This window comes from Sporothrix brasiliensis, assembly GCF_000820605.1.
Source record: "Sporothrix brasiliensis 5110 chromosome Unknown Cont20, whole genome shotgun sequence".
Lineage (NCBI taxonomy): Eukaryota > Fungi > Ascomycota > Sordariomycetes > Ophiostomatales > Ophiostomataceae > Sporothrix > Sporothrix brasiliensis.
Window position 1 is genome coordinate 2,204,243 of NW_024467139.1, and position 16,746 is coordinate 2,220,988.

The following is a 16,746-nucleotide window of genomic DNA, read 5'->3' on the forward strand; positions in this document are numbered from 1 at the left end:
TGGAGTGGAAGACTGCAAGGCCGTCAACTTACTTTTTTAGGGAAAAACCGGCCCCAGGAGGTTCACCCCGCAGGATGCCTCCTGGGCCGGAAAACCCGCCGCTTTTCTGTGGTGAGATGGTGATACTTGCGTTTGTCGTGACAGTGAACTGGTGTGTCCCTGCCCCTTCTGGTAGTGGTGGGGTTTTTCTGGCGTGGTAGCCGCTGGGAAGCCAAGCACATCAGACGGCCTCAGTCCTGGTCTCGCCCGCCACAAGGATCACCTCTAGGTTGGGCTGAGATTCCAGACTGTGTGCTATCAGGAGGTACGAGGGAGCAAGCTCCCCCGGCTCCCAATGTGAGGGCCACTAGGGTCCGACGCCCTCCCCCTACCTCCAAGCCGGTCATGTCCCAGGCAACAAGATTCATTCTGCACAAGGAGGTTTTCCAAAAAGAAACCCAGACAAAAAAAGCAGCCGCCGAACGCCAGACGCCGAAAGCAGAAAAAATGCAAACGCAGAAGTGCAAAACGCCAAACGCCAAACGCCAAACGCCAAAAGCAAAAAAGCAACGTAAAATGCAAACGCAAGAAGTTGAAGACAGGACGAGTTGGTGTAGCGGAGATGCATGCCCCAGCCGGGTCAGAAGGCCGGGAAAGGGAGAGAGTCGACATTGCCAACAATTCCAGAGAGAGGAGAGGGGCATGCCAAAGGCCGAGAGTTGCGCGCGCGCCCGAGAAGTGACCGGCCGAGAAAAGGGTAGGCGGGCGACTTTCGAAAGGCGCTTCAAATGCCGCTTGTGCGAGGGCGGAGTGTGAGAGTCCAAGCGCCCAGAAGTGGTAGGAGAGGTGACAATGAATGCACAAGGTAGATCGAGCGTGGGCGCGCGCGCAGAGGGAGCGGCGCAGAGACCAGAAGGGGTGGTCCAGAAGGTGTAGAGGGGGCCGCTCCCAAAAGAGCTCAAGAAGCTGGCTGCTCCAAGTGAAAGGCAGATCCAGCCAGGCCGAAATGCATGCCGGGACCGGGTAAGAAAAACCGGATAGGCAAATGGCGAGCTGGCAAAGGCGAAGTGCCAAAGGCTCAGGAATGCTTTAAGATGGCAAAACCAAGATGCCACAGCCTGAGTGTGGTTGTGATGCGGCGTGCAAATGGCGAAAGAGCTAAAGTTGCTCACGCGCGAAGCGGTCCATCTGCCTCAGATGGGGGTTGGATGTGTCGTCGTCGAGGTCAAACTGCTCGGAGAATCGGTCGAGGAGTTTGGAGAATATAGACAACGCAGGTTGGTCGATGAGGCAGAGGAGCTGGCCAAAGAGATGGCAGAGAAGTTGACCAAAGAAATGGCCGAACAACTGGCAGTCGAACTAGATGTAAAGCTGGTAGGGGAGGTCATCCAGACGAGTATTCTGGCGAAGACGGGCTGTCAGATAGGATCGAGCACACGCGAGGCGTGGAACGGGTGCTGGCACACGACAAAATGTCGCTGCTGCAACGATTCGACGACAACGGGGTCGGAAGTAAGCCCGAGCTGAACAGAATCCGAAGACGCAAGTGGCAAAAGAAATACTCGAGGCGTCGTCTACCGGGGTGCGCGGAGCGGTCCATCGATATGGACGGGGGGTGGGTTTCTATCGAAAAGAGGCACGGACATCCGGCTGCATGCGAGTGCAATAGATGTTAGTCAAGGGCAGCACGATGGTTGAATAGCGAAAAGGGTACAAAAAGCTGGTGCTTGCGAAGACTTACCGCTCAGTTCGGTCCACCTGGGCTGTTCATAACAGCAGGCCTTCGTCAACCAGCGCCGCCAACAGACTGCTCCGAAGAGCCTCTGGGTTGAAGCGACTGATCTCGGGCCATGCTGTCACGGCATCTAGCCAAGCTGTGGCGAGCTCTTTCAGAATGGAACCCGAAGAGTCCCAATCGGTGTCAAAAGACTCCCATTTGGGGTCGAGGATGAAAGCCATCTCGTCCCTTGCAGCACCGCTCCACTGTTCGGGTAAGCTCTCATCAACGCCATCTTCGAGTTCCAGCTGGAAAGAGCCGACGTCAACGACTTTGTCCAGCTTATCCAGGTACTCCTGGACAGTGGGGTCGATGAGCATCAAGACCAAACGGTCGTCGCAAATCCGATTATGCTGGGCAAAGTTCGGAATCGCAGATGCCGCCGCCAGGGCCGCGTTTGCAATGTCCAAGGGAATGGGTGCAAACAGCGGCTGCTCCAAGTTGTCATCCTCGACCAGCGGCTCGTCGTTGCCATCGTTGGCAGATGATGCTGGGCTCTCGCTATTCGGAGCGCCAGCCTTCCCATCGTGGGACGTCGGTGTCGGAGCAGGAACCGCCGAAACGGGCTTACTCGTCCCTCCGCTAGATCCCTCACCAGCAACCGGAGATGGGTTCAAAGGCCCTGCTGCGCGCCTCCATTTGGGGCAGGCCTTTTTGATGATCCGGCCAGCGATGGCACTGGACTTCTCAGGTTGGCTCACCTCGGCTTTGGCGGCTGGTGTGTCCTTGTCCTTCACCTTGCCCTTACTCTTGCTGTTCTGCTTGCGAGACGGACGTGCAGAGGAGTCAGCATCTACCTTTGCAGGTACTGCCTTGGGAACCTCCTTTGCTTGGTCGAGGCAACTCGCGGCGGTGGTCGGGGGCTGGCTTGCGCCAGACTGCGCCTCGTCACCGGCAGGAAGCGATTTTGGGAGTGGCTCGGGTTTCGGCTTGGACGTGGACGCGGGATAACGTCCCTCCACATTGTCGACGGCAGGTGATAGTCCACCTGTCACTGTAGGCAGCACCGCAGGAGCGGTGTCGATCAAGGGATCGATGGGGAATGAGGTCGTCCACATGGCCTCCAGATACGGGTCGTGCAGCATGGGGCCCGGCGATAGAGGTGTGACCACCTCTCTCGCGGACGATGTCGACTCCCCGGCAACTGGAAGCCATGGGTCCTCCTCCGCACTTGGAAGCGGAATCTGCTCGGTGGCTGCTGGGGCAGAAAGCGGATTTGCCATATCCGCTGGTGCCTGAACCACTGGGACACCCGGTGCTGGGGCCAGACCACTGGCGTCTGCAACGTCAAAGTTAACAGTGCCATTCTCCTGGTGCCATTCTGCAAGCATCATGGCAAAAGGGTGGTCCGCCTCGAAAGGAAGAGGCGCCTGGGCAAGTTGCGGCTCAAAAAGCGGCAAGTTGACGTCAAAGGCGGGTGTCTCCTGCTCCCACACTGGCTGGGGCGCTAGATCCGTCGCCATTTCTGGCTCTGGAAATGCGAGGTCCAACTGAGCCACCATGTCGGCACCGAAAGAAGCGTCGATAAAGGGGTCAGCAAGCAGAGCGCTCCAAGTTGCGGCATTGGCCTGCTCAAACTCGGTCCAGTTCCCATTGTTGATCTGCTCAACCAATGCGTCAAGATCGGCATCGGGAATATCAGGCAGCAACGGCAATTCCGGGGGCATCAATCCAACGTCAATGTCGCCCATGTCAAAATCGAATTCGGCAGGGTTGCTGTTGACGAGGGCTTCTGCGCCAAAGAGGAATGGGGCCGGCTGGGACAATGGGATATCTGGCAACTCAACGGCCGGGGTGACCATCGGCAGGTCAAGTTGGTCAACTGTCTCGTGTGGCTCTGGATGGGACTCGATGTCCATGAACTCCGGCTGGCAGTCGCCAGCGTCAGGAGTGGCGATGATGTCGGGAGAAGGCGGGAGACACACGTTGGCGGGGGAGACAGAAGAAACCGAGGGGTTTGGCAAGCCAGTACTAACAGGATGCCCGGCAATGGCATCGGGGGCAGGCAGAGAGACAAGCGGCTCAGCATTCGAAGCTGTGTCGACCTTGATAGGACGATAGACAGAGGCCGGGGTCTTGACGACCCTGCGGCTGTTCTTCGAGGCGAGCCGGCGATAGGACGATTCACGTTGCCGCAAACCGCCTTCAGGACGACCCGCGAGGAAACGCTTGGGCCACTTGCCATCTTCGTAGGGCTGCGGTGCCGCCCACTCAAAAAGATGATGGCACGGAGTTGCCGCCTTCGCCACAGGGTCAGGGACCGGAGTGGTGTCGGTTGGCTTCTCTGGTGGTGCCATGAGAGCTTTCTGGTCAACCCGAGCGCCGTGGGTCTGCTCTTTGACGGCCAGCTCAGACGACGAAGACTGGGTCGACGACGAGGGAGAAGGCGGCAGGGGAGGAAGAGAGACAGGGAGCGCATCAAGCGACTCGAGGAGCGACGGGGGGAGCGGGAGTGGGGGCGGATGCACAAGGTCCAAGTCGGTATATTCCGAGCTTGGCACCTCCTCCATCTCGATCGGGTTCTCGATGGAGGTTGCCGGGGCTGCTTGGGCAGACGCCGTAGCGCCAGTCTTGCCGTCCTGGTCGCTCGCGCGATCTTCGCTGTCGGAGGGGACGCCAGCGCTGCCATCGAGGGCAACAACAGGCTCCAAGACTGGGTTCGGTCGGTCTGCGGACAACTCGACAAGGCCGTTGTCGTTGCTGGAACTGGTTGTGACGGGGCTAAACACCCGGTCAAGATGAAGATGGTGCTGCTACCACCAATCCTCAGCCGAGACGGGGATGTTTTCCTTACCAGAGAGCTCGGAACGATCGTAGCCTTGCGAGGTCAATAGGCGATGCTTGGCAAACCCATTGGGGAGGCCCGTCGTGGCCAATTGTGTACGCTGCGCGCTCTTCAGGACCAAGTCGACAGAGGCTGCCGACGTCCGGCTGCGATACCGAACGTCAGTAGGATCTCTGTGCGGCGGGCGTGGATAAGATGAAGTCGAGGGGGGGAGCGGAGGGAGAAGCGGCGGCTGCACGGTCGGCCAGCGGGAAGGGTGCGCAGCGGTGTGGATCAAGAACGTGTCAAAAGTCTTTACGTACCAAACATCCGGGTAATGCTCTTTCGTACGACGGTAATCGTCGTATGAGCGAGCGGCCCGGAGGTAGTGCTGGTACGTCCAGGTAATGCACCCACGGAGACCATAAGGTTGGCCTTCGTCTGCAGCGGTGAGAACCTGTCGAGACAATTGTTCGAGACGGTCCAACTCGGCACTCAGGTCGGACTCTTCTTGCACCAAATACGCCAAGTCGCGATGCGTCCGATCTAGGATCGTCTGCAAGGCAACAAAGGTAGCCGATGGGTCAAAGGTCACGAAGTCAAGCGGTTTGGGAATGGAAGGCCCAAGTTGCTGAGCGAGGAGACGCCGGAGTTGGAACGTGACGTTTTCGATAGCAAAAGGTTCACGCGCGAGCATACTGACAGGGAGACAGTCAAACTCGGCGTAGCGAAGAAGCTGTCTTGCGCCAGGGCGGAAGACATTGAACCAGATGGTATTGAGAACGGTCGCGGCTCTGTCGGAAAGAGCGTTGACTCGAAAGTCCGTCGAGACCATTACCTGTTGCTGCTGCTCGATCAAGTCGATCAGCGATTCGTTGGCGCGGCGCTGGACAGCGAGGATGGCCTCCTTCTTCTTGCGCTGCTAGCGAAGAATCGGGGGGACAACCAGGCAGAGGAAACAGACAGGCCCAGCCACAAGCCAGAAGGCGTAGGAGCTGGTGAGCTTGCACCCACCGTCCACAATCTTTTCGGCGAGATGGGAGGCCATGTCATCACAGCGGGCAACAAAGGCGAAGAATTGGCCGATGAAGCGGAAGAGGGCCAGGAACCAGTTGTCGGGACCGATGCAACTTTGCAACAGGTAGGCGAGAAAGTCTGCGATGGCCTCCATGTCTTCCTCCAGATGTTCGTAGAATTCGATAGCCACAAGACCATCGTCGATGGATTCCACGAACGGAGCAACGAGAGTGTCGAACGGATCCAGGAACGCATCCCGAACAAACGTCTCGAGGCCGCCAATGATGGGGGGCGACATTCCGGTAAGCACTCGGTACTCAAGGCAGAGAGCACAGCAGGCGAGGCCGATGAGAATGTGCCGGCGCGAGAGGAAGACACGGAGCCAAAAGTTGACCGGGATGTAGACCAGAGCCGGGACAACAACGCAAGACCAGGGGGGCAGGAAGGCGTAGGCCATGAGGATGACCGACAGAGGATCCATCACGACCCGAAGGTCGGGACAAAGCAGTCTGAGGGCCTGCCACACGGCGGCCATCATGGCAAGGACGATCATCTTGATGCCAGTGATTGTCGAGAAATCTGTAACAGACCAAGATGGTTAGCAGTTGTGACAGGGAGAGATAAAGGCGGAAAGAAGCAAAGGACAAGCCGCATACCGTCTGGGGTCAAGAGTGTCCGCTGTACAAGATGCGACGAGGTCGGCGAGCCGTCGGTGCGAGGCGATGGGCGAAGTGTTCGCTACGACCTTTTATTCTTGTCGGTAAAACCACGTCGGGGACGCTGGGAAAAGGCGCACGAGACAATTTCGAGACCCACGAGGAACAGCCTGTCGAACGGGCTGCCAGAGGCGGAGCGGAAGCGGAAAGAAGAAAGATGATGAAAGCGGAAAGAAGAAAGAAGAAGATGGGAAGAAGACCGTCGTCGATCGTTTAACGTCAAGAGACGAAGCTGCTAAGCTGATAAATGGGGGGAGGCCGTGACAGGCCAAATCTGGCTGCAAGAGAGGAAGAATTGTCCGGAGACAAGACGTCGAGTCGAGAAGACGCAGGAGATGGCGTGTGAGAGGGCAATAGCGGTCGGACGAGCAAGGCAAAGAACTGGTAACATAACAGTTGGAGACAGATGTCGGTAAAAGTTGCGAGTTCGATGAGAGCGGGTGCGATGGCTTGAAAGAAGAAGAAGAGGAGAGAAATTTTTAGGAGAGGGGCGGGGGGAAGAGCAGAGATATGTATTCGGGCGAGAAAAGTTTTTGCCTGTCATGGCAACTACGGCTGGCATAACAAGAGCGCGTTTTGGCAGGTTGCTCCTTCCTCTCTTGACGGAAGTTGCGCTGGTGAAGACGCGTCCCTTCCAAATCAGGTAATGTTGGCATCGCGAGATGTTGTTCAGAAAAGCGGGGCGTTGTGTAGTGAATGGAAGGCCAGCACAACGAGCACAATAGCACAATAGCACAACAATGGGTAGCTTACCTTGGCAGTGAAGTCTAAAGGCCTCACGGGACTTCTCTGAGCCAGACAGACTGTGGGCCTGTTTGCCGCTCCTCAACGTCTGCAAAAGGGCGGTCGCTCTTGCCAGTTGGCGACGAGGTTGGCTGCCGGTGCTGAGCACGGCGGCGAAGAAGGTGCGTTCCTGCCGGAGTGGAAAGCACCGGAGGCGGAAGGAGCAACGAAGTAGCTGGGCGTAGATCCTGTGGGCTGTGAAAGGACAGCAAAGTTGGTGCTGTATGCCGGCGCCGAGGCACTTGGCAGCACGAAGTTGCAAGGTTCCAAGAACAGGATGTCATTTGAGGGCACGCAAGAGTAGACATTGTTTGTATTAATAGACGGCAGTAGGCGGGCAGACAAGGATGTGACAGGTTATTGAGCTACGGAGTGAAGACAGCCGTCTGTGAACAGAATGGAGGAACGAAAGAGAATGGACAAAAGAGTGTTAGAACGAAAGGGTGGATGGAAAAAATAGCGAATGAATGCAAAGCGCGAGTAGACGAATGAGTGAATAAACGACAAGACTGGATAAAAAGAGTAGGTGGACGAGCGAAAGAATGAATGGATGAATGAGGCGAATATCAAAGAGAAGACATCGTGTGAATATGATACTATTCACATACGGAGATGCAACACAGTGAATGAAATGTTGCGTGGTTGGTATGTAGCAGGAACATCGTCACAGGACAAAGCATGAAATTCACTACGCTTCGGCAAGCGGACTGGCAGAGCCAAGTGAATGAAATCTTGAGCAAGATACGAAAGTTAAGCCACATTGACTTCACGTCGAGATGCAGTCGCAAGTAAAAAATCAACTCGAGGAGGATTCACTACGTTTTTGAGCCAGCCCCGATGGTCGGGGAGAGGCTGTGAAGTCGCTGCTTGGCAGAATCAGAATCACGAGTGGGCTGCATGGCCCGAAACAACAAAGACAGAAAAGGTAATGCATCTTTGAAATATGAAGAATATAAAGCAGACGTGCAACGTGACGAAACCAACGCCGATATAATAATAAAAACCGTACTCCAGTCCGTACCATGCCAGTCATCCATCCCTATCCCTATCCCGTCCAATCAGTCCCTTGCCACCAGTTTACGGCCGCGCACGAGCAGCTTCGCCTTGAGCTCCTCCATCATGTCCACCCAAAAGTAGCCGGCAGCCGGCTTGCCCTTGTTCTTTCTGGCGACGGCTGTGGCCGCCGCGCCCGTGGCAACACGCTTGCCGATCCGCGCCGCCAGAAACTCGCCCATCTTGGCCGCATTGAACGGCTCGCCATAGACCACACGGGCCTCGGACGAGACGGCGATGCGCAGTCCCCGCACCGTTTTCTCCCCGCTGCTGGAGTCGACACCGGAACCGGAACCGGAACCGGAACCGGAGCCCAAACTGCGCAGGTGCAGCGTCACCTCGACCTTGGTGCGCAGCGGTGCCAGCAGGATGCTGACGGCCACAGCAATGGACGTGTCGGACGTCTTGGTGGTTGTCGTGGGAAACGTCAGGTTCAGGTGGCGGATTTGATTGGCCGCCTGCTTGGCCGTGTCCCAGCTCGCACGGACCACCTTCAACAGCCTGCCGGGGTGTGTCTCCGCCTGCTTGAGCCCGCGGACGTGGTCGCGGATGCACTGCAGGAAAAACTCGGTCTCGGGCGTGCAGGGCTGCGGGTCGCGCGTACGTGTGTGTCCAATGTACCAGAGGTCGATCTGCGCGTTGCTCTGCACGCCGGGCCGGAACGCGGCAACGTCAAAGACGAGCTCAATCTCGCGGCGGTAGGCCATGGACAGCGTCGTGCCCTGCGCGCCCGTCACGGCCCAGCCGCTCTTCTTCTCGAGCGCGTCGACCTGCGTCTTGAGCGACGAGATCTCCTGGTGGCTCCAGCTGCGGCGCTCCTCTTGGATCCGCTTGGCCTCCTCTAGCTCCTTTAGATACTGCTCGCGCTCCGTCTTCATCGCCGCCACGCGCGCCCTGCTCTCCTTCACCTCTGTCTCGAGACGCGCCGTCTCGCCCTTGTGCTCCTCGATGCTCTCGGCCAGCCGGCTCTTTTGGACGCGGGCTGCAATCAGGGCCTCCTGGTTGTCACCGCCGAGCTGTGCCGCAAAGGCCTCCAGCTGGACACGCTCCCGCTCCAGGGCTTCGTACTCGGCCAGCAGCGCAGGGTAGACAGCGTCGACCTTATCGCGCCGCTCCTTCAGCACATCCTTGTCCTTTTGCAGGTCGCGGAGCACCTTGAGCATGCCCTCCTGGAGGCCCTCGTGCAGTTTGGTGCGCCACTCGTACCACTGCTTCTTGCTCTGCAGACGTGCAAAGATCTTGATGTTCTTGAACTGGTTGTCCATCTGTGCGCGCATCTCGGGTGTAGCGGTCGTATATTCACGGAAGATGGGCGGGTTGTCTTCGTACGTCTCCGTTTCGATTTCGCGCATAATGGAGCGGCCCTCTTCAATGTAGTTTTTCAGCTCGCGGCACGCATGCTGGTACATTTCCAAGAGAGGCACCTTGCAGATCGTTGTCACGAGCGATTCGATCTCGGGATCCTTGGGCTTGCCGTCCTCGTCGGTCGAGAGGCGGCTGTGGCCGTTGCCACTGTCTTTGTGCAAGGCACCCGGACCCTCGGTGGCCCGCCGCTTGGTCGTCTCCAGCTCCATGAAGTGAATGTTGGCAAGCTTGAGGAAGTCTTGCAGGTGAATGCGCTCAGCGTCATCCTCGACCTCGTCCTCGTCCTCGTCCTCGGCCACGGCTTCTCCGCCAGCAGCATCGTTATCGTCGCCAAAGTTGAGGTCCTTGGACGCATACCCATATTTGGACGGTGTTGTGCTCTGCTGTTGGCCGTCAAAGGCCAGCGGCGTGGCCGAGGGGCTTCTCCGCGAGCGAGACGACCGGCCAATCGTCTCCATCATGGAGGGCGGCTGCTGCAGCCGGACGTTTTTAACAGGGCTGGGCTCGCCCTTGAGCCGCTTGACGAAGTTCTGGCTCTCGAGGTCATCATCGTCGAGGTCATCTTCATCCAACTCGTGGGGCCGCTTGCCCAGAAGCCCCTTGGCACTGCCCACATGCAGGCTCTTGCGGCCCTTTAATGGGTTTTTCTTGGGCGAGAGGTTCTGGATGAGGTCTTTGAGGTTCTGAGTGGCTTCACGGTCGTCCAGGGGGCCAGAGCCTGTCGCGTCATCGTCGGGGGGTGTGCCTTGGCGAGACGGCTCTTCGAACGAGACAGCAGGGCGGTCCTTCTGGGCGGACCCCACCACAAACTCAGAGGCCGCATCGACAAGTGACGATCTCCGGCTGAAGATCTCGGTGATCTTGGGTGACGAGGGCCCAGCACCAGCATAAGCAGTCTGCCGGCGACGTCCCTGGGGTGTCAAAACGACAGGTGGGCCCGTGGCGCCAGTCGACGGGTTCTGCGAGAAAAGCGATTTCGAGAAAGATGCAGTGCAGGCCTTGGGTGGTGATTTAGGCGTCGTAGACTTTTCAGCCGAGGCGGCCTTTCTTTTGGGCGATTTGGAGCAGCTGCCAATGAAGCGCACCGGTGAGGATCTCTGAGGTGTTGCCGGCTGGGCAGCCGTCTTGCTCGGCTTAGTGGCAGGCTCGGGCTCGGGCCCCTTCTTTGGAGATGAGGAGACAGGTCGTGCGGACTGCTGTCCCTCGGCTTCACTGCCACGAGAAGGTGTCCGGTGAATGCCCTTGCCTGTGAAAGCAGACAAGCCTGGGCTGGCCGTGGCATTAGCCTTGGTTGCCGACCGGGTGACAGATTTGGGTGGAGAGGATGATTTCCTGCGCGGCCGCGTAGGTGTTTGTGTGTTTTCCGTGTTCTCTGCGCCGTTGACGAGCGCGGGGAGCAATGCGGGAGCCAGGGATCGTATTCTTGTAGGTGATGCCGGCTTAAGGATGCCGCCTAGTGCAGTAGTGATTTCCATGCCCATTGTCATCGTAGCCTCGTCCATATCCGCCTCGCCGTCGTCGTTATCCTCGTGCTTGTCTTCGTTCTCCTTCTGTTCCTGGGCTGCTGCGCCGTTACCTCCCGCAAAGATCTTACCAACGCCAAGTGTAATGTCCATGGGAGCATCGTCGTCGTCGTCGTTGGGGCCGCGGATGGTTTGCCGCCGGCTCAGACGACGCGTCTTATTGGCACCAAAAGAAGGCCGGCCAAGCACGCCACCCAAAACCGTCGTGAGTTCCATGGACATGTCTTCAAGGCCGTCCTCATCGACCGATTCGGCATCGTTGTCTTGTGCTGGACGAATGGCGCCGATGCCCGTTGTGAGTTCCATCGGCTCTTTGCCAGCGAGAGTGTCGTCTGGCATGATCATCGGACTACTGGCAACAGACTCCATGTCGGTTGTCGGCTGAGGCAGAATAATGCCACCGTAGGCACGCGTCACATCCATGGACATCTCGTCTTCTTGCCGGCCGCCCTGTGCGGGCTTGATAATACCGCCCATGGGCCTGGTCATGTCCATGTCCATATCCACGTCCATGTCCATGGACATGGCCGTGTCCTCGTCTCTCGCGCTCTGCGGCGACTGGGCGGCGTGCTGGGCCGGTGCGGCTGCGCTTGGGGCAACGTGGTTTGCAGCCTTCTTACTCCCCCAGCCGATAAAGCCTTGAATGACTTCCTCATCCTCGTCGAGCGGCCGTTGGCGGCGCGTCTCATCGGCCTGTGCACCGGCGTGCTCGGTAGCCAGCCGTAAAGCCTCGTCGACGTCAGTTGTCGACTCGATCGGCGACATGGACTCCTGCATAGAAATGGACGAAAGGATGGACATGACAGAGGCAGACGTCATCTCGTCGGCGTCCACCGTCACCATCGTGGCGCCGTCACCCTCGTCCGAATCGCCAGCTTCCGAATCCGAGTGGGAGGCGACATCGTCGTCTTCCATCTCGTCACCATCCTCGTCGTCCTCCTCCACCTCGTCGCCGCCGTCCGAGTCGTAGACAGTCGATGTGATCGTATTGTCGTCGCCGCCCGCCATCGCGCCCTGAAAGCCCATGGCCGACGCGCCAGTCGAGCTGCGCCGGTTTTTGGCCTGGTGCATTTCTCTTTGGTTATCGGGAGGCGATTCCACGACTTCGGCATCCTCCACCTGTTCGGGTGGGGTTGACGGTGGGTCGGATGGCCCTTGCAGTTCGCGGTCCAGGTCGCGGTCAAATTGCGTCTCTGGCAAGCCAGGCGGTGCCGGCGAAGGGGCCGGTCTGTCGGTCGACGTGGTCGAGTCTTGGGGGTAGTCCATCTCATGGAAGGTGTGCAGAGTAGCCTCGGCCGCAAAGGAGACGCGGCGGTTGGCGAGCGACTTGCGCCGAGCCTCGCGGTGGTCCTTGACTTCCTTTTCTCGCGCGGCGCGTTCCCGCTCTTCGCGCTCCCGGGCGGCCGCCTGCTGTTCCTCTTCTGTGCGCAGAGCAACACGCGTTGTGCCGTTGTCGTCTCCGCCATTCCGGGCCGGCGAGCCCTTGCCCTTGGCTTTGGTCTTGGGCTTCAGTGGAGGGATGTCGGGGAGGATGGGCATGGTTGGCTTGAGGATCGACCGTGGCGGTGGCCGTGATGGGACGGCAAGGGACTGCGCAGGTCGCATGTCAGCAAAAAGCGCACGGATGCGTATGAGAAGGGAGCAAGATGAGCCGGGGGTAACTTACCACACGACGGTTCCCTGATGTGGATTTGAGCGCATCGAGGCCACCGGGCCCCATACTCTTGCTGCGCAGCTTCTTTTTGCTTGCGGCCGCCGTCGAGGCGAGGCCGCCTGGTGCACTAAAATCCTCCATGCTCGTGTTTTCCTTGTCGGTCGCTTTGGAAGGAGAGAAGCCAGTCGTTGATTTACGCGTTCGCCGCGTTGCTGGAAATGCAGCCTCTTGTGATGTTTGTGAAGATGCCATGGCGAACGTCACGGCGCAGTCGATGTACACGAGGTCCGCGCGAAAGGAGAGGGGAGAGCAAAGGTTGAAAAGAGGGCGAGATGCCTTGACAAATTGCAGACGCGACGGACGAATGTATCTACATGGAATTTCACATCGAGGACCAGTGTATCATTCCAAAAGGTCGCGATCCTCGTTGCAAGTGGGGTCCGTTTTGCGACCTGACCGTGTTTACAACGCGCGCACTTCTGATTGGCTAGCTGTGCCAGGTGTCCACATTGTATCGATTGTTGGCACAGCAACAAATGACCTGGCAGGTGGCGCCAGCTGCCGATATGAAGAGATTGTCAAAGTCGGCAACAAAACTCGTTGCAGGTGAGACCGTACAAAGAACTTTGTCATATTTTTACTGAAATACCTGATTTGAGACAATTGGGTCTATTTTATTGAATTTTATTTCGTATTTTTCCGACGCATATTGGTTGAGTTGCGGTTTTACACTGGTTTTTCAAATAAAAAAGTAAATCAAGATACATTTTTCAGAATTTTTCAAATCAACAGCTTAAACCAACCGAGATGAAAATCACCAAAATGATCTGCAAGTGAACAGACAAGAACAATTCATCTTAAAGCTCAGGCAGCTGCGCTCAATAGGACGGTAATAAGGCTGACCCGAGGAAGAAAATGCAAGCGTGAAATGCAGCTGATCTAAGGTGCAGCCGGATGGACAAAAGAAAGACACGCACGTATGTCGTAGAATGTGACGAAGAGAAGAATAAGTCAGCCGAAAAGCCTTCCAAATTATATGGGTATGTTCTTTTTACGAGAAAAATTGTTTACAACGTCCCTGTTCCTGCAGAACCCATCCAGAATCCCGATAGCTGCTCCCCTCAAAAACTAGTTCAAACAACCCAAAAGAAACCTGTTCTTAATCGTCCCACTCGTCGTTCCGCACGCCACCGACGTTTGTTGCGCCGCGCTTCTTGTTCGCTGGCGGCGGTGCGCCGTCTTCGTCTTCTTCGTCGTCATCGCCGTCGACCGCATCCGCGTACGCCCCGTGGCCGTTACGGTGGGCCGTGTTGGCATTGCCATTGTCGTCGTCGTCGTCGTCGTCACCGAGTGCACGCGCCAGGTCATCGGGGTCGTGCATCTGCGCGTCGGGATCGACACTCGCGTCCAAGTTGTGGTGGCCGTCGAAGCGCTCGGCCTCAAAGAGACGCTCGTGCTCCAGGGTGGTGTCGTCGGCACTGACAGAGATGCCGCGGGCGCCCCACTTGTTGTTGGAGGCACCGCCAGCACTGCCACGGCCGCCGCCCCGAGCGCCGCGCCGTGCGCCGCTGGCAGAGCGTCCCAGAGCAGGCGCGCTCTCCTCGTCGTCGACGCCGTCATGGGCGCGGTCAATGTGCTTGCCAAAGATGCGGCGGAGCAGCCAGCCCTGGCGGATGTCGTCGGCGTCGACCACGCCGCCGTTGCGGAGCTTGACGCGCTGGCGGGTCCAGTAGACCCAGGCAAAGTCGAGGTACAGGATGGTCTGGACGATGCCAAAGATGACGGACAGACCGTTGGGGGGGTCGTCCTCGGGATCGGCGGCGCGGGCGATCCAGTTGAGGATGTAAAAGCCGCGGTAGGAGCCGAGGGCGAGCAGGTAGAAGGAGTCGATGACGGTCGGGATGGAGGTCTGGCGCAGCAGCAGCAGCTGGGGCAGGACGGCGACGGACTCGAGGATCTCGGAGAAGGACCAGAGCCAGTTGAAAAAGCCCCACGAGATCTTCTTGACAAAGATGAGCATGCCAAAGGGCGACAGCAGCAGGGCACCGACGACAATACCGGCGGCCATCTTCCAGGCCAGCTCGAGCTCGCGCGAGCGTGGGTAGACCCAGCGCATGATGACGATAATGTAGAAGGAGGTGGTGATGTAGAAGACCTTGAAGAACACGTTCCAGGGGATTGTCTCGCCTAAGATGTTAGCGTAGCGGGTGCAAAACACGACGGCGTAGAGGATCTGTGTGATGAGGGAGACGCCTGGAGGTAGTTAGCGAGGTCTGTGTCTGTCATGCATATGTATATGTAGACAGGAGCATCGTGTCCCGCCGTCAGCGTCATCGGGGCCACTATAGCCGCCGCCGCCGCCGCCGCAACGTACCTTCGGCGCTCCGGTTGCGGTGGATGGAGAAAAGGAGGATGCATTTCGATAGCAGGTGCAGGCAGTCGCCTGTTATCCGGAAGGGCTGTCGAGTAATTGTGTGTTAGTTGAGGAGCTGGCCAGGCATCGATGGCGATGCCGTTATCGAGCAAGGAGAGTACTCACATTCCAAACGGCCATCGTTGCAGTGTTCTCATGTGCGTGTGGTGGTGTATCTCTATGCAGTAATGTACCGCATGTCGCCCAGTGCGGTTCTGGAGGGTATTGTGTAAGGGAGAGTCAGAGGAGGGACTTTGTCCGAGAATACGTTGAGGTAGCAGAGGCGCCGTTAATGCGATTGCCTGGCGGACAGGACTCGTCACTGTTGTCTTCCGCGCAGCTAAGCTTGCGCCCGCGTGTGTCTGGACGCTAAGTGGCCAGCTTCCATGTGCGGCGCTTCCTGTTTCGCACGCGCCCCACAGCAGCTAGCTCAGCCTTTCATCAGCCGACATACAGTGCAAAAATACACACACTGTAATCCACACAGTCTCAGCAGGCACTCATACAACACGGTATATTGACCGTTACACACCGTGTTGTGCGTTGGACTCCTCGAACAGTTGCCAAGACGACGATATGAAGACTACCAACCCTGGTGCTCAGTGAAGGATCGTGTGCTGCTGCCGTGCCGTACTGCGGCTCGAGGAGCGTGGTAATATAAGACTACTATGGGGAGACCCGAAGGTCTGGGAGCTGGGCAGGATTAGGAGGTGTTGGCGCCATACGTCTTGTATGTCGTCCGTGAGAATTTATTGCATTGGCGTCTCCAAGCGGCTTATGAGAACAGGAAGGGTGCTGTTCAATATTCAATGGATGGACAAAGTGTCGAGAACAAAAGCATTGTCTCTTGTCTGAAGAGCAATGCAGAGACGGCTGTTACATGTTACGTCATCTCGTCTGGCGAGAAACAAGAAAAGAGCGTATTGACGTGGAGCACGACGGAATACATGAATTGGTAGACCAAAAAGGAAATAGAACACAAGACACAACATTTCGGACAATGTACGATTTCAGTTTCCGATTGTCCATTTGACAAGAGACGAAAATAGATTCTTGCCCAGCACGGAGTTGCGTCGATCCCGTGCCAGGACGAGCCCCAGACAGCTGTGCAAGTAAACAGCAAAACAGCAAGGGGCAGCAGACACAAGACATGAGACAGCCGTTTGCAGAGGGGAGGGTACGATGAAGGGGGCAGAGGAGGAAACGACGGCAAACCGGCAGACTTGACGCGAAGAGTCGCCATACGAGATGCAAAGGGAAAATATTGTGAGAATGCACGTCAATGCGGTTGGCCGTGTGTGGGAAACGAACAGGCAAAACAAGGAGATTTCAGGCGAGAAGTGGGCAGCGTCAGAAGGGGATGATTCCCGGCGCACAGTTGTCACACTAGCCATCCACAATACGAAACAAATGCATCCAGCAAGTGTGCAAACGTCGAATTAAAATCCAGAGGCCTTTGACAAAACTGCAGAAGAACGGATGAACTGATGGAAACTGGCACAACACAGCCAAGGGTCGAACCCTGCACGTCTTGGCAACGGCAATCAGTGGCTACGATGACATGCGGCGGGAAAGCTCAGCCTTTGACGAAAACAATACGACGTACGAATGTACAGAAGAGGAGAATGGATCAGAAAATGGGCATCAGATATCGGGGCTTGTTACCTGTTAGACGGCGTTAGTGGCAGCCAGGCCTAGATCG

At 57.4% G+C, this 16,746-nt stretch overlaps 4 protein-coding genes across 4 annotated transcripts; 1 reads left to right on the top strand and 3 right to left on the bottom strand.

Annotated features, from left to right (window-relative positions):
• Positions 1–1,125: 1,125 nt before the first annotated feature.
• Positions 1,126–1,506, top strand: SPBR_07992 (uncharacterized protein; the record flags this gene model as incomplete). The annotated part of the gene is made up of 1 exon (XM_040766243.1): positions 1,126–1,506. The coding sequence occupies one exon, from the start codon at positions 1,126–1,128 to the stop codon at positions 1,504–1,506; it is 381 nt and encodes a 126-aa protein (XP_040616587.1).
• Positions 1,507–1,746: 240 nt separating this feature from the next.
• On the bottom strand, positions 1,747–6,072 carry SPBR_06380 (uncharacterized protein; the record flags this gene model as incomplete). Its single annotated transcript, XM_040764637.1, has 4 exons — positions 1,747–4,456; positions 4,514–4,687; positions 4,844–5,439; positions 5,485–6,072. The coding sequence occupies 4 exons, from the start codon at positions 6,070–6,072 to the stop codon at positions 1,747–1,749; spliced, it is 4,068 nt and encodes a 1,355-aa protein (XP_040616588.1).
• Positions 6,073–8,094: 2,022 nt separating this feature from the next.
• Positions 8,095–12,883, bottom strand: SPBR_06345 (uncharacterized protein; the record flags this gene model as incomplete). Its single annotated transcript, XM_040764602.1, has 2 exons — positions 8,095–12,567; positions 12,644–12,883. 2 exons carry the CDS (start codon positions 12,881–12,883, stop codon positions 8,095–8,097), a joined length of 4,713 nt encoding a protein of 1,570 aa, XP_040616589.1.
• A 907-nt stretch (positions 12,884–13,790) lies between these two features.
• SPBR_07252 (protein-ER retention receptor) lies at positions 13,791–15,185 on the bottom strand (the record flags this gene model as incomplete). Its single annotated transcript, XM_040765506.1, has 3 exons — positions 13,791–14,884; positions 15,006–15,090; positions 15,171–15,185. The coding sequence occupies 3 exons, from the start codon at positions 15,183–15,185 to the stop codon at positions 13,791–13,793; spliced, it is 1,194 nt and encodes a 397-aa protein (XP_040616590.1).
• Between the last annotated feature and the right edge of the window lie 1,561 nt (positions 15,186–16,746).